The following is a 17,354-nucleotide window of genomic DNA, read 5'->3' on the forward strand; positions in this document are numbered from 1 at the left end:
CCCACACAAGCCCCTCCCCATCCACTCCTGTTAGATACCATCCAGACATATCAGTCACCTGCACACGAACACAACACACACTGCACTGAGACTCTGAGAGATAATAACACCTACATAGACCAGCACACAGTATCAGCCCATTGGCTTTATATATATATATATATATATATATATATATATATATACTACCTGAAAAAAGTCTTGTCGCTTATCCAAGTTTTAGGAACAACAAATAATAACTTGACTTCTAGTTGATCATTTGGTATCAGAAGTGGCTTATATGAAAGGCAAAGGCCTCTAGATTACACTTATTTGAGCACAATAAAACATGATCATGCCTTGATTATGAATGATTTCATTAGGACAGTAAGGTCTGACTTTGCTCAGACAAAAGTCTTGTCACTGAACCTTCAATAATGTCCAGTATAGAATATGTGCTCATGCTGCAGTGGAAACAGAATGAATATTGTGTCTGACTCCATCATGAGCTTGGAGGACTGCATCCATACATCTCTGCAATGACTCAAATCACTGATTAATAAAGTCATCTGGAATGGCAAAGAAAGCAATCTTGCAGGACTCCCAGAGTTCATCAAGAGTCTTTGTGTTCATCTTCAATGCTTCCTCCATCTTACCCCAGGCATGCTCAATAATGTTCATATCTGGTGACTGGGCTGGCCAATCCTGGAGCACCTTGACCTTCTTTGCTTTCAGGAACTTTGTGGAGGCTGAAGTATGAGAAGGAGGCTGTTGATGTTGCCATCCACATTATTTGTTACTCTTACAGCTGGGATCCACGACAAGACTTTTGTCAGGTAGTATATATATATATATATATATTCATTTTCTTGTCTCCTTAGTCCCTTTATTAATCCAGGGTCACCACAGTGGAATGAACCGCCAACTTATCCTTTTTTAAGCAGCGGATACCCTTCCAGTTGCAACCCATCTCTGGGAAACATCCATACACAATCATTCACACTCATACACTACAGACAATTTAGCCTACCCAATTCACCTGTACCGCATGTCTTTGGACTGTGGGGGAAACCGGAGCACCTGGAGGAAACCCACGCGATAGCAGGGAGAACATGCAAACTCCACACAGAAACGCCAAATGACCCAGCCGAGGCTCGAACAAGCGACCTTCTTGCTTTGAGGCGACAGCACTACCTACTGCGCCACTGCGTCGCCTATATATATATATATATATATATATATATATATATATATATATATATATATATATATATATATATATATATATATATATATATATATATATATATATATATATATATATATATATATATATATATATATATATATATATATATATATATATATATATATATATTTTGCTGGTTTTTGCCAAATATTTTGGACCTGTGGAGTTTTTTTAATGAACTAACTTCGAGAGGATCACATGTTTATGATTGCTTGCAGCTGGTCCTGCATTATTCAATGTATGATTCTCCAATCAGTTGATTCTTATGACACTACCAAGCCAGCTGACGTTTCTGTGCAGACTTTACACATACTTCTAGTAAGTAGTTATCTCTTAAGAGCAATCCCTATCTGTTCATCAGCTACTACAGCAGGGGAGTTCTCGAGATCTACCTGAGCTCAAACTCCCCTCTCGCCTTGCAAATGGGAGGGAGCCCCGAGCTCAAGGATCTTCTGAGCTCAGGGCTCTCTCCCAGGACAGCATGCCAAACAAGCTTTAGAATCAATCATCAGCTAAGTGTGAACTCTTGAATTTGTGCTGATTTCAATTTAAGTTTAATTCAGGCTGAAAATTCTGTGTGTGTGTGTGTGTGTGTGCTTGTGTGTGTTTGTGAGACAGAAAGAGAATGTCTGTGTGTATATGTATGTGTTTTGTGTATATGTGTGTATGGTAGTGTAAGTTTTAGTGTGTGTGTGTGTGTGCGTGTGCAACAGAAAGAGAATGTCTGTGTGTATATGTGTGTGTGTTTCTGTGTAAATGTGTGTATGGTGTGTAAGTTTGTGTGTGTGTGTGAGAAAGAGAGTGTGTATGTTTTTGTCTGTGTATATTTGTATGTGTAGTTGTGCATCTGACTGTGTGTGTGTATGTGTTTGTATATGTGTGTGTGTGTGTGTGTGTGTGTGTGTGTGTGTGTGTGCGCGTGTGTGTGTGTGTTTAAAAACAGCCATTACTGCTTAATAAGGCTGAAGCCACCAGTCAAGCAGAGATTTAAGATAGTGTAACTAATGAGAATCGAGACATCTCTCTCTCTCACACACACACACACGCTGGTCTCCTACATTAGTGTAGTCCCAGTGGGATTCGGCACACAGGCTGGCGACTCCAGAACAGTAGCACTTGTCACATCCGCGCACTCGTCCTCCGCTGAGATGGTAAAATCCCTGTTTACAGCGGTCACAGTCGCGTCCCTCCACATGCTCCTGAGGACACACACACACAGGGAAAGTGGGCCACATGCACTGGTAAACACTGGTAAAGCAGCGCTAACCCTTGGGAAGTGTGTTACTTAAACACACACGCAGGTGTTCATGTCTCCACAACACAGGGAAAGTCAGTATTCGTCTGTTTCATGTATTTCAACGTGAGTTTATTTGATCTAAAACATAACTTTAAAGGTTTTTATGATTTAAAGGTGCAGTAGGTGATCTGCCTAAATACTAACCGGTTAGCATAATATCTTTCAGATACAGTCCCTGCCCTGCTGTCCAAAGCCACACCATCTGAAATCGTGAACTCGCACTGTAAATGCTGCGTTCCCACCAGACGCGGAAGAAGCGTCAAGCGCGAGTGATTTACATGTTAAGTCAATGCAAAGGTGCGAATAGACTAGGGATGGCTGACGTGAAACTGACGTTTCGACACTGTGTCGAGATCCCGAAGCGCAAGTGTTTCGAAACTGTACCGAAGCATGATCCGAAACACCGAGGTCACGTGACTAAAGAGTTTTGAACCACCTGGTCACGTGACTGAAGCGATTCAAAGCATCGATCAGTTCAGAAGCGTTTCGAGACTTGGAAAATCTGCACTTGACTGATAAAGTCCACCTTCCGTTTAAGTCACGTATGGCCTAGTGGACTGTGCGTGTGCATGTTGTTGCAGACTTCGTATGACTTTTGGGTTCGAATCCCGACTTGTACAAATACTCCAAATTCGTGATTTTATGTATTTTAATCATGTTACTGTTTATGGTGTAGTCCAGATATGATACAGCTGCTGATACGTCATCAATTTAGCATCATTTTTGTAACTGTAAAACAATAATTAATATTTTACAGTACTGTGATGGTTGGGTTTAGAGTTGTGGTAGACGTTAATAAAATACAATAAATGGGAAATTTTATGAATAATATAAATAATTCTTGTTAACTTCTGTCCACAACTGTATCTGATCTATCAACAACCCTGTTTTATGACCGAAACAAGCTATATTTATTCACAAAGTGTTTATTCGGATGTCAGACCAATGTTGAAACAAAACGATACACAAACAAAGCATCACTAACTGATGTTAAAGCATTTCAAAATAACTGTATCAGCCTAGATTCGAACCAACAATCCCCACATGGAAGTCTGGAACCCTAACCACTCCACTATTTCACTTGAGTATTTGATCTTACAAAGTGGGGTTTCATACCTCAATTTGCTCAACTGTTCTTTGCTGAAACTGTTCCAGTGCAATACATAAAAAATGACCACTAGGCGTCACTGTAGAGTGGGGTTTCGAAACGTTTCGAAGCTTCGACACATTTGCTTCAACTGTTTCAGTGTTTCACGAAGCCTCGCTTTGCCCACCACTAGAATAGACATCCTGCGTCGCGAATGAGGCGATTCGTGCGAAGTAAGCGGTGCGAGTTGAGCGTATTGCGCGATTGGCGTGCTTAACGCAGGTGTCGTGTTAGTGATGTGATGTTGTGCGCCGAGGCTTCGGACCATGTATCGAAAAAACGATACATCTCACAGTGAAGCAGTGTACCGGAGCTTGATACGTTTTGCCATCATCACGTGATCAGTGACGTCTGAAGCTTCATTTTCGCCTATACCCATGTGACTGCTTCGAATTTTGATTCAAAGGTTTATATATTCCCATGGGTTAGTAAAGTGTATACTGAGAGATTAGGCTTTGATTACATACATTTCTACTGTTTCAAAGCACTGCACCGGTCCCACACACCAGTAATTAAACTAAAATACGATAGTAATTTATAGTAAAAAGGTTTTGAACCATACTAAAGTGCATTAGCGTATTTATTTACAACTATCTTTAAAGAAAATCACTCATCTCGTAGTATAGTGTTTAACGGGGACCAGCTGGCGAGCGCAACTCGAAAGCCTCACTCACATAGCTTCCTCAGAGTATTCGCCTCCCGTGCAGGAATCGCTGATTCGATCCTCGCTTGGAACGAGTGGGTGGGTGAATGACTAGTTAGAATACGATGAATGTGAATACTTTTGAATCCCTTGGATTTTACTAGTCATCTGTGGTGTAATGTACCTTATGTGTAAAAACTACAGTAGTTGAGTTATTTGTTTATATTACTGTTGTCGTATTACTACATGAATGAGTTGGTCAGTTGTGAACATTTAACATTGCAACAAAGTGCTTTCCCACACTTTAACCAGAAGAGGTCCTCATCGAACTCTGATTTAGAAAGCTTTGAGTAACGAACCTTTTTCCAACACAATTGAGTCGAGCGCTTCACTGGTTCAGAAAGCTTCATTTCACCATCACTATGTCGCGTGTTTCTCGCTAATCGCTCCAGTTCGAAAATCTGAACTTCAGCGGACATTCGCGCTGCGTTAACCAATCCGGAGCCTGCTCTTATAGGGGTGTGTTTATGACGTAGCGCCTGTTGTTGGTATCCCAGGGCGAAATGTTCCTGCTGACACCTACAACAGCTCATCAAACTGGGCTTGGCTCAGTCAGAAGCACCGCTGAAAGCCTCCATCATCCAGGTACCGTTTCTGGAGAAGTGTATGAAGAATCTAGTAGACTCAGACACGGCTCCAAATGAATCAACGCTGTTTTTGAGCCTTCACAAAGCACATAAACACAGCTATTCTCTCAATAAAATCCATGTTAGCCATTTAGCAACAAAGCTAAAGTCACCGGGCAGACAGAAGCCCGGCCCATCACGCGAATCCACGTCTATTTCCCTGAATTTGACGAGCAAATGAAGCGAGTAAACTCAAAATGTTTACACGTATAATTATGCGCGAACAGCACGATTTGTGTGCGCATTCCACGTCTGGTGTGAACACGGCATGAGGATGACAGCAGACAACCCACTAGATCATGTCATTCACCAGTTAGAAACTGGTGTTATTCCGTATTATAATGACCTTCTTTGCTCTCAGGAACTTTGATGTGAAGGCTAAAGTATGAGGAGCACTATCCTGCTGTAGAATTAGTTTTACATTATATGAAACTGTATTATATCTAGCACGTTTTCAGTTGTGTAGCAAGGTCACATCAATCCTTCGCCAGAAGATTTCAGTGGCTGAACAACACTTCTGTGCATATAACCCATTCATAATACAACCCAATCTACCTCAGCTTTGTGTGACTAAAATAGTTTTAACACAGACCTTTACCTATCTAACAGAAATACTTCAGCCATGGTGTCGTCCTTCCTCCAGCGTGCAAAACTAACTCCAATACGGATTCAGCGTTTTAACAAGTTTTGATTCAGCATTTGTTTTTACTGATGTCTCTTATGTCTGCAGATATGCGTGAACAGTGGTGCGAAGTTGTACAATTCTACATTTGATCAGAATTATGGGAATTATCAATTTAATGGCAATATTTAATGGCAATTTAATAGCAATATTTAATTGGATAAAAAAAATGTACCAAAAGTGGCCCATATTAAATTGATTTGAATACTATTTTGGGTAAAATAGTCAAAAATGTGGTTATGATGACCATCCGACAAGCTAATTCCGAATGGTGCTTAAAATGTCACTAAAATGCAGTATTTAAATCTCATAATTAAATAGAAAATAAGAAGAATAACAGCAAAAAGCTCCACATTTTAGAAAAAAAAGAACCACCCCTGTCACCAGGCTGGCTAGGGGCCTGATTTGTGCTCTGAAGATAAACAAAGCTCTTTGGGGATTCAAATGAGACAAGGATGAGTTTTTAATAACATCGTGTACATGTTTGGGTGAACTAACGCTTTAAAGAGACTGCTGTCAATTTCTGAATGCCACTCAAAAGGGAGTGAGAATCCCCAAACTTTTCTAACCGTTTCCATCACCAGACTGTGTTCTGACACTTTGGTTTATTTCTGTACATTTCAGCTCTCGGCAGGTTTGGCATCAGGCAGCGGCACCTGGAGCGAGTCCATCCCGTCTGTGGGTGTAATTTACTGATGTTTCTTAATGTTCGTTTAGACTGGCGCAGACATCACTGAACAGATCTGACCATCTACAGCCTCTTCATTTGCACTCTTCACCTCCACTCATCTGCTCATCTGTCCTGAGCAATCCTGTGAAACTCTCCACAGTCATCTGGTCATCCACAGTCATCAGGTCCCATTACATCTGAAGAGGCTGATCTCACATTTACACCATTTGTCAGTTTGTGCACTGAAACTCTTTACTACAGTGGGAAACTACAGTGATTTAGTGCTTGGACGTATTAAGGCCAATCCCAATTTTTTTTGTACCCCTACCCCTTCCCCTTGGCCCTTCAAATAGAGTGGCTGTGTCCGAAATGGCCCACTACAATAAGTATTGCATTTGAATTTGAATTTACTACTCCGCAGTGCTTAATTTGTGAATTGCGAAGTCCCGGAACAGATCGGGGTAAAGGATCCTGCATGTTACCTAAGGATGTAGAGATGTCGCACTAAAGTGGAGAGGCTTGTGGAGTCACGGAAAAAAAGTGAGAGTGAACAGCAAGTGGGGGTGGAGGGCGGTTGAGGAGGGGAATAGGTAAAATGAGGTGCCAGATCAGATTTCAGAGGTGCCGGATCCAGATCCGGTGCGTTTCGGCGCAAATTAAGCCCTGCTCGACTGTTAAAAAGGTATGTTCTGTCAGCGCCAATAGCCTAGTGGTAAAGTGTGCCGGCATATAGTACTGAGTTGCTCATGGTGACCAGAGTTCAATTCCCAGCTCGAGGTCCTTTGCTGATCCTTCCTCCCCTCTCTGCTCTCCATGTATTCCTGTCTCAGGATGTCCTTCGAAAAAGGGTAGTGGTTTAACCCCGGCATCCTGACCAAATTTGCCCAGTGGCCTCTGTCCATCATGGCCACCTAACCATCCCCATATCATAATTGGCTTCATCACTCTGTCTCATCTTCACCAATCAGCTGGTGTGTGGTGTGCAGTCTGGCGCAGAATGGCTGCCGTCGTGTCATCCAGGAGGATGCTGCACACTGGTGGTGGACGAGGAGATTCCCAAAAATGTGTAAAGCACTTTGAGCGTCCAGTGCTATATAAATTATGTAAATCTTCAATAAATGTAAGCATTCCTTCTCTCATTGGTGTTTGCTGATGTGAGGGCATGATCAGCCTGTCACTCAAATCAGATCCAACAATAGCAAAACCACAGCCATCCAATCAATTCCTCATGGACAAAATCAAGCCCCATCCTACATGAGTTCGTGCTCCAGATCTCGTGTCACAAAATAGTGAAGAAAGAACGATGCAGCTGATGTTTTTAACTGCTGTAGAAAAAAAGCAGTTGTTGTTTTCTTGGCATCAGTGTTCTGCTTGTCAGATCCCTCATGCATCTGAAACGTCCACCTTCTTCGGAAAGGTTGAGTCACAGCATGGGTGTACGGCATGTTTTACTGCAACACACTCACTATGTACTTTGCTGCTGGAAAACTGAAATCACCTTGAAATCCCACAATGAGTCCCTGAGCAGAAATCAGTCATTAGAGGTCTCTGCCAACTCCTCAAGAAGAACAGGCCGAGCTGACCTTCTGTGTGCATCCAAAGTCTGATTTACTGTCCATGTGAATCACAGGTTTATACCACAGCAGTGTTTCTGAATGACTGGACTCTGGAAAACTACTGCTGATGTTTCTGTCCCGGAGTTCTGTTCATCTGAAAGTCTACAACACAGGTGTCAAACTCCTGGAGGGTCACAGCTCTGCACAGTTTAGTTCCAATCCTAATTAAACACACCCGATCAATCTAATTGAGTCCTTTAGGCTTGTTTGATACCTACCTGCATGTTGAAGCAGGGTTGGAAGTAAACTCTGCAGAGCTGCGGCCCTCCAGGAACTGAGTTTGACACCCCTGGTCTACAGCAACTGTTGGTGATTCTGACTGGAAGCTGATCTCAGACCAGTACAGACTTTGATCATTGTTCCTTGATCAACTCATTGCTGTGGTGTTTTTTGATCAGTTAAATAACAACCAGACATCTTCTCATGTCTGTTATATCCTTCAGCATCTTTTTTGGGGAATACCTTGGTGTTCAACACCTCCTCCAACACCTGTCTCCACCCAATAATATGATTATTGCAGAACATGCCTATGTGAGTCTCGTGTTCGATCCCAGCTGTAGGAGCAACAAATAATAACTTGACTTCTTGTTGATCATTTGGAAAAGTGTCAGAAGGTGGATTTTTCTTCTGAATCATCTGTTGAGCTGCATCCCAATCATCACTAATACTGCAGAAGACCTACTGGAACCAGCATGGAGCCAAAATTCTGACAGAAATCAGTCAAGTTTGTTAAAGAAACAATCATGGTTTGGGGTTACATTCAGTATGGGGGCGTGCGAGAGATCTGCAGAGTGGATGATCAACATCAACAGCCTGAGGTATCAAGACATTTGTGCTGCCCATTACATTACAAACCACAGGAGAGGGCAAATTCTCCAGCAGGATAGCGCTCCTTCTCATACTTCCACATCAAAGTTCCCGAAAGCAAAGAAGGTCAAGGTGCTCCGGGATTGGCCAGCCCAGTCACCAGACATGAACATTATTGAGCATGTCTGGGGTAAGATTACCCCAGACATGGGGTAAGCATGTCTGGGGTAAGAGGAGGCATTGAAGATGAAGCTAAAGAGTCTTGATGAACTCTGGGAGTCCTGCAAGAAGGCTTTCTTTGCCATTCCAGATGACTTTATTAATCAGTGATTTGAGTCATTGCAAAGATGTATGGATGCAGTCCTCCAAGCTCATGATGGAGTCAGACACAATATCCATTCTGTTTCCACTGCAGCATAACCACATATTCTATACTGGACATTATTGAAGGTTCAGTGACCAGACTTTTGTCTAAGTAAAGTCAGACCTTACTGTCCTAATGAAATCATTCATAATCAAGACATGATCATATTTTATTGTGGTCAAATGAGCGTAATCTAGAGGCCTTTGCCTTTCATATAAGCCACTTCTGATACCAAATGATCAACTAGAAGTCAAGCTTTTATTTGTTGTTCCTAAAACTTGTGGTAGGTTACTTTTGTCATGTAGTGTACATGATGAAGTCTAGCTGATGCAAGTTGAGCTTGCTTATATCAGTATACAAGTCTACAAACAGCTGAATGAACATCTGTGTGTCAGTACTGCGACTCCATTCACATAGAACATGGCTTTTGTTCCCAAACACTGGCCCCGATAGCGATGTTCATTCACAGAAACTGCATTTCTGTGCACCATCTGAAATCCATTTACTGTGATTGGGAGAATCAGCTGGCAGTAGGACACTAGACATCAGATCACATGTGTTTGTACTGAAAGCGTGTCCATTAACTGTGCTTTAAGCCATCATGATCACAGGCCAGTGTTTGTTTGTTTTCTGTCCTCTGGAGGCTGCTATACATCAGAGACACCAATCCTACCACTGCAACATTACCAGCCAACCAAGACAAACACTGCAAACCAGGCTCGTTGGAAATACCTGAATCATCTGACATATTTGTCTGACATAAAACATAAAATTTGTTGCTCCAGGTACATTTTGTCATATGTTTCAGATGACAAATGCACTAGAGGGCGCTGTCTACAAAATTGTGAATGTGAAATACGTCACTTAGGGTACGGTTTTGTCGTATGTTTCAGATGACAAATGCACTAGAAGGCGTTGTCTACAAAATTGTGAATCTGAAATACGTCACTTAGGGTACGGTTTTGTCGTATGTTTTAAATGACAAATGCACTAGAGGGCGCTGTCACACATTTTGCGAATCTGAAATGTCACTTAGGGAATGTTTTTGTTGTATTTTTTGGATGACAAATCTATTAGAGGGCGCGGTCTCGATTTGTGAATCAAAAATATTTTACCGAGGGTCCATTTTGTTTTATGTTTCAGATGACAAATCCACTAGAGGGCGCTGTCTACATAATTGTGAATCTGAAATACGTCACATAGGGTACGGTTTTGTCGTATGTTTCAGATGACAAATGCACTAGGGGGCGCTGTCTACATAATTGTGAATCTGAAATACGTCACATAGGGTACGGTTTTGTTGTATGTTTCAGATGACAAATGCACTAGGGGGCGTTGTCTACAAAATTGTGAATCTGAAATACGTCACTTAGGGTACGGTTTTGTCGTATGTTTCAGATGACTAATCCACTAGATGGCGCTGTCACACATTTTGTGAATCTGAAATGTCACTTAGGGAATGTTTTTGTTGTATGTTTTAGATGACAAATTTATTAGAGGGCGCGGTCTCGATTTGTGAATCCACAATATTTTACCTAGGGTACGTTTTGTTTTATGTTTCAGATGACAAATCCACTAGAGGGCGCTGTCTACATGTTTGTGAATCTGAAAGATGTCACTTAGGCTCCGTTTTTGCTGTATGTTTCAAACGACAAAATCAACTAGAGGGCGCAGTCACACATTTTGCAAATCAGAAAAATATTACATAGGGAATGTTTTTTGTACATTTCAGATGACAAATCCACTAGAGGGCGCTGTCTACATGTTTGTGAATCTGAAATACGTCACTTAAAGCAGTGGTTCTCAAACTTTTAAGCCAGCGACCCCAAATGTAAGATCGTCAAGAACTCGCGACCCCCACTACCAAAACATATCCAAACAATAAAAATAACTTATTTTAAGTTTTATAAACAGATTTATTGCATTTGAAATCAACACTAATCAAAACTAACAAGCAAAAAAATACATATATGCATGCGTGAGGAAAATATGTCCCAATGAAATCCCGTTATCACAAGAAAACACATTTTTATAGCATAACTGAGTGACCAAAAGATATCACGGACGGACCGCTCACCGGCCCTGCACGCACTGACATAAATTTATTAATGAATCTTTTAACAATACGTTAACTTTACGGTGTTCTCACAGATGGTGTCTGATATTGCACAGATACCTTATTATTTGTATACATCATTTTAATACCAATACCGGTCTTTTCATGAGCTGCAAAATTAGTTTAATCTTGGTCAGTGCAAGCCCTTTAGCGATGGTGTATGTGGTGTTCAATTTTACATATAGCTGACAGCGTCTGGCCATTAAATAAAGAATTAAACAGAACCTATCATGCTTAAAATGTGTAGATGTGGCAAACTGTTACCTGAAAGTTCCGTCCCACAGACTTTACAGGAACGCTTTAGTTATTTTCATAGCGGACTTGAAGCCAATGGAAGTCTTTTATCCACTCTTGGAAAAGAGTAGATGGTGGATTAACATTCACCACGTGATCAGTAATCAGATGTGCGATCATTTGTAGCTTTAGGTGGATTCTAAAACTAAATCTGTCAGTGTTGTTTTCATTCTCATCTTCAGCGTGTTACATTTTCGCGGTTGTAGCTCCTGTCATCTGAAGGCAGAAGGCGTTGACTGAATGATTCAGTCTAGCGCAGTGGGCCAATAAGAAGAGCGCGAAGGCAGGACAAGCGTTGCCGGCTTTGTTTACTGAAGCAAGTTGACATGACAACAGTTTTAAACTGTTCCTGAGCGCTGCGTTTTAAGTGCAAAGATGCATTCTGCCTGAATGTGTCCTAAATGCTTTATGAATTCATCAGTGATATCTTTAAAAAAAATCAGAAAATATTAGCTTTCACTTATAATACTGAAAAATATTTATTATAATCACTGAAAATTACACAATTTTTAAATCACTCTCGCGACCCCTTGAAATTATTCTGCGACCCTCACAGGGGTCGCGACCCCCAGTTTGAGAACCACTGACTTAGGGTACGTTTCTGTTGTATGTTTCAGATGACAAATTCATTAGAGGGCACTATCACACATTTTGCAAATATGAAATATGATACACAGGGAATGTTTTTGTTGTTCGTTTCAGATGACAAATCCACTAGAGGGCGCTGTCTAGATTTGCAAATCTAAAATATTTTATTTAGGGTACAATTTGTTTTATGTTCCAAATGACAAATCCACTAGAGGGCGCTGTCTGCATGGTTGTGAATCTGAAATACATCACCTATGGTTTGTTTTTGTCGTATGTTTCAGATGACAAATCCACTAGAGGGCACTGTCTAGATTTGCAAATTTAAAATATTTTTTCACGGGTATGTTTTGTTTTATGTTTTAGATGAAATTACACTAGAGGGCGCTGTCTACATAATTGTGAATCTGAAATACGTCACTTAGGCTATGTTTTTGTTGTGTATTTTAGATGACAAATCTACTAGATGGCGCTGTCACATGTTTTGCGAATCTGAAATATGTTTCTTAGAGAATGTTTTTGTTGTACATTTCAGATTACAGATCTACTAAAGGGCGCTATCTACATGTTTGTGAATCTGAAATATGCCACTTAGAGTGTGTTTTTGTTGGATGTTTCAGATTACAAATCCACTAGAGGGCGCAGTCTAGGTTTGTGAATCTAAAACATTTTATCTAGGGTACAATTTGTTTTATGTTTCAGATGACAAGTCCACTAGAGGGCACGGTCTACATTTCTGGGAATCTAAAATACGTCACTTAGGGTCAGTTTTTGTCGTATGTTTCAGATGACAAATACAGGACATATGTAAGCTTCAATACGTCCCGCCCTCTCTTCATGCTTCAGTTGAGATTACACCAAACATCCAATAAAAATGCACATTTCAAAGCACTTCACGGCACCTTTAAACTAAAGTGTTACTAAAATAAGCAGGTTTGAGTTTACAGACTTGTTACCATAACAACAAATCCTGGGTGATTTTTGAAGAACCAATCTATCCTGGATTGTGTCAATTTTTCAATAATCAAATCCAGCTAATGGAGAAATCTTTAGTAAAACTCCTCCACTCCTCTTGCTGGCCTCATTCTGTTAAGAGCGTCATTATCTGCGCTGGACATTAGCAGGAGTTGCTTTTTAATCACTGATGCTGCAGATTCTCTGTACAGTGTATATGTGACCTTCCGCATCTTCTGACCAGGGTCTCTTTTGGGGCGTCGTGCTTAATAACGCTTCTTTTCTAATTAGCAGATAAACTCATGCGAACAGCAGATTTCAGAAACACTGATTGGCATCTATAAATATCTAAACATCACAACCCCAGCCTACACACAGACCTCCGTGAAGGCATTTCTCAGAAAATCCAAAATGCAGTTTAAAATATATTTCAAGGCATATTTTGCAGGAGGACAACTGTAAAGAAAGATATTTCTAAGGGGTATAATAATATTGACCCTAATATATATATATATATATATATATATATATATATATATATATATATATATATATATATATATATATATATATATATATATATATATATATATATATATATATATATATAAAATTAGATTTTAACTGCATTTATTTTAGCCAAACTAAAACAAATAAGACTTTCTCCAGAAGACAAAAATATTATTGGAAATACTGTGAAAATCTCCTTGCTTTGTTAAACATCATTTGGGAAATTTTAGAATAAAATAAATAAAAAACTGCAACATTTTTTGATTTCAACTGTAAATTTTCACCAATTTCTGTTAAAAGGCTGTTAGCTTATATCAATCATATTAAATTAGAGATTTAATATTTGGGGGAAATTAATCAAAAATAATAATTTTTCTCAACACATTTCTAAACATAATAGTTTTAATAACTCATTTCTAATAACTGATTTCTTTTATCTTTGCCATGATGACAGTAAATATTATTTGACTGGATATTATTCAGGACGTTTAGCTTAAAGCGACATTTAAAGGCTTAACTAGGTTAATCAGGCAAGTTGAAGTAATTAGGCAAGTCACTATATAACAGTCGGCGAAAAATGCTTAATCAGCGAAAAATTCTTAAAAGAGCCAATAATATTGCCCTTAAAATGGTTTTAAATAAATTAAAAACTGCTTTTATTCAAGCCGAAATAAAACAAATAAGACTTTCTCCAGAAGAAAAAATATTATTGGAAATACTGTGAAAAATTCCTGAATCTGTTAAATATCATAATGGAAATATCTGAGAAAAAAAATTCACAAGAGGGCTAATAATTTTGACTTCAACTGTATATGATATGGATGTAGTTTTAAAAACCTTACTGAATCTAAAGAATAGCAGTCCATGGTTATAGCAATACTTGTGTGTTGTGTTAAGACGTGTCATACCTTACACACACAGGGCGGCTGGCATGGATCCTGGTTAACACTGCCGTCACTGCTGCATCTGCAGCGCTCACACTGAGGGAATCCAGCATATCCAAACACACACCTGTCACAGCGCTCACCTGCGTATCCCGGCTTACAGATGCACGAGCCCACAGGCAGATCTGCACACAACAAACGCACCGTCACATCAGCTCCTGCTCAACACACTGCACAAACACACAGGAGATATCTCAGCTTGATAAGTTTATGCCTTTTCAGGAATACTCGCATTTGATTGGTCACTTGTGACATTCCAAGGTATGTTATTCCCAGATAACCACCGCTGAATAACACAGATTCATTTGGGAACTGTTTGGCGCCATCTTTTCTCTGAATAATGCGCAGGTTTGTGTATACTCCATTCAGCCAGTTTCAATTCTGTCAGCTTTGTGTTTTTGACTGTTTGGCGCCATCTTGTGTCTGAATAATGCGCAGGTTAGTGTATACTCCATCAGCAGTTTTCGACTGTTTGGGGCCATCTTGTGTCTGAATAATGCGCAGGTTAGTGTATACTCCATCAGCTGTTTTCGACTGTTTGGCGCCATCTTGTGTCTGAATAATGCGCAGGTTAGTGTATACTCCATCAGCTGTTTTCGACTGTTTGGGGCCATCTTGTGTCTGAATAATGCGCAGGTTAGTGTATACTCCATCAGCTGTTTTCGACTGTTTGGGGCCATCTTGTGTCTGAATAATGCGCAGGTTAGTGTATACTCCATCAGCTGTTTTCGACTGTTTGGGGCCATCTTGTGTCTGAATAATGCGCAGGTTAGTGTATACTCCATCAGCTGTTTTCGACTGTTTGGCGCCAACTTGTGTCTGAATAATGCTCAGGTTAGTGTATACTCCATCAGCTGTTTTCGACTGTTTGGCGCCAACTTGTGTCTGAATAATGCTCAGGTTAGTGTATACTCCATCAGCTGTTTTCGACTGTTTGGGGCCATCTTGTGTCTGAATAATGCGCAGGTTAGTGTATACTCCATCAGCTGTTTTCGACTGTTTGGCGCCATCTTGTGTCTGAATAATGCGCAGGTTAGTGTATACTCCATCAGCTGTTTTCGACTGTTTGGGGCCATCTTGTGTCTGAATAATGCGCAGGTTAGTGTATACATGCCGCCCTCTAGTGGATTTGTGAAAACAAAAACTGCAAGCACATATTTTGCGGTTCCCTAAAATGTAGCCTTGGGCACCTATCCACAATGAGCCTTGGGTTGTCCATGTGGCCAGTGTCCCTGCTGTGTGTTGTGTTGTATTGTGTAGTGGATTGTGTTGTACCTGTAGTGGCCTGACTCTCATCAGGGATGCATGCAGAGTGAAGTGCCCCTCGCAGGTCACATGTGCAGGGTGTGCAGGGCCACGGCTCCAGTGGACTCACCTGAGGAAACATTCACATTTATTTAGCCCATTTATTGTGTATGGCCATACACTCAAAGTGTTTACAATCTTGTGAGGGGGGTTCTGATGAAGGCCCCTTCTCCTTCTCACACAAGCTGTCAGTGTCAGCGCTCTCCCCAGGGAAAATAAATAATCCCAGAAATAATGACAAAGCTTACAGATTTCATATGAAGTGGACATAAACGTCTGCATTATGCATATGAGGGAAATATTCAGGCTGGCTGTTTCTCAATTCCAAGAACGCAGAGAACAGACTTACATTCTTATGGAGATCGGTCTTGCCAGATGTCCTGGGAAGAACAAACTCGGGAGACTACGAGAACAGAGAACGCGTCCTTTTGAGAAACGAGATGCTGCGTTGTTCCTGATGGTCACGTGACCTTCACGCATTTTTAATGGAAAATTATTTAAACATTACAACATTCATACAACGATTTATTGTTTTCCCCTTTCAAAATATATACTATGCATAAAAACATTACTAATATACGTCGCACAATATAAATAAAACAGATTTTAATACGAATTTCAGCAAACAAACACATTTAATGTCTTTATTCCTTTATTAAGATGTCCATGGTAATGTTTATATTCACCGTTTCATTTAGGGAAACTCCTGAGGTAAATAAGTTATGTCTCTGAGTGACTTCTGGGACTTCTAGAGCGAGTTCGGTGCTAAAGTCTGCATCGGTGCGTCCTCGATATCAAAAACACATCCGGGAAGTTTCACGCGTCCTCTGTTTTTGCGGTCTTGAGTATTGGAACTGAACTTTGGCTGCTGCTGATGACGTTACATGAGAACACGAGGACGCAAGAATTCTGAAAACGTAGCCCTGCAGACGTTTCTGGAGGCCGCGAATTGCGTAGTCAGAAGTACGTAATGCTGCATTTCTTTTTTGTAAACGAACGCTACGCGGCGGTGTGACGCCGTTCCTTTTCGCGCTTACCAGCTGACCGCTTCCTCCGAATGGACGGCATTCTAGGTGCAACCAGTTTGTCCCATTAGCGCGCGGACTAATGTCTGTCTGTATGTCGGCGGACTTGATACGCAGAGAGGAGTCGACCATGATGACGGGGTTCGAGTACGGTGAAGAGCAGTTCCAGAAAGCGGGTAAGACAAAAACAGAATCCAAAAACTAAAACAAACAAGTAAATAGCAGCGTGAGAATGTGGTAAAATCTGAAAACGTGGTAAAAAAAAAAAAAAAAATCAGACGAGGGCTTTTATTTTTTTATTGCTTTTGAAACATGTTGGTTGGGTTTAGGGAAGTGGGGGGGGGGGGGGGGGGGGGGGCAGGTCAATCGATAAAATTGGTTGGGTTATAGGGAAGGGGGTTGGTGGGTAGGTCAGTCGATTGTTCGCTCAGTCAGTCAAAAAGTCTGTCAACAGCGGCCTCTGGTGGGTTTACGCGAGAAC

At 40.7% G+C, this 17,354-nt stretch overlaps 1 protein-coding gene across 1 annotated transcript in view; it reads right to left on the reverse strand.

Moving 5' to 3' along the window:
• Positions 1–17,354, reverse strand: part of lama2 (laminin, alpha 2) — a 326,666-nt gene that overhangs the window by 209,227 nt on the left and 100,085 nt on the right. Inside the window, 4 exon segments of the mRNA XM_056480993.1 lie at positions 1–58; positions 2,287–2,427; positions 14,508–14,668; positions 15,819–15,918. The exon segment at positions 1–58 is cut by the window's left edge and continues 113 nt beyond it. Of these exon segments, the coding sequence (XP_056336968.1) occupies positions 1–58; positions 2,287–2,427; positions 14,508–14,668; positions 15,819–15,918 (460 nt within the window).

The sequence above is a fragment of the Danio aesculapii genome, chromosome 20 (genome assembly GCF_903798145.1).
Source record: "Danio aesculapii chromosome 20, fDanAes4.1, whole genome shotgun sequence".
Taxonomy (NCBI): Eukaryota; Metazoa; Chordata; class Actinopteri; order Cypriniformes; family Danionidae; genus Danio; species Danio aesculapii.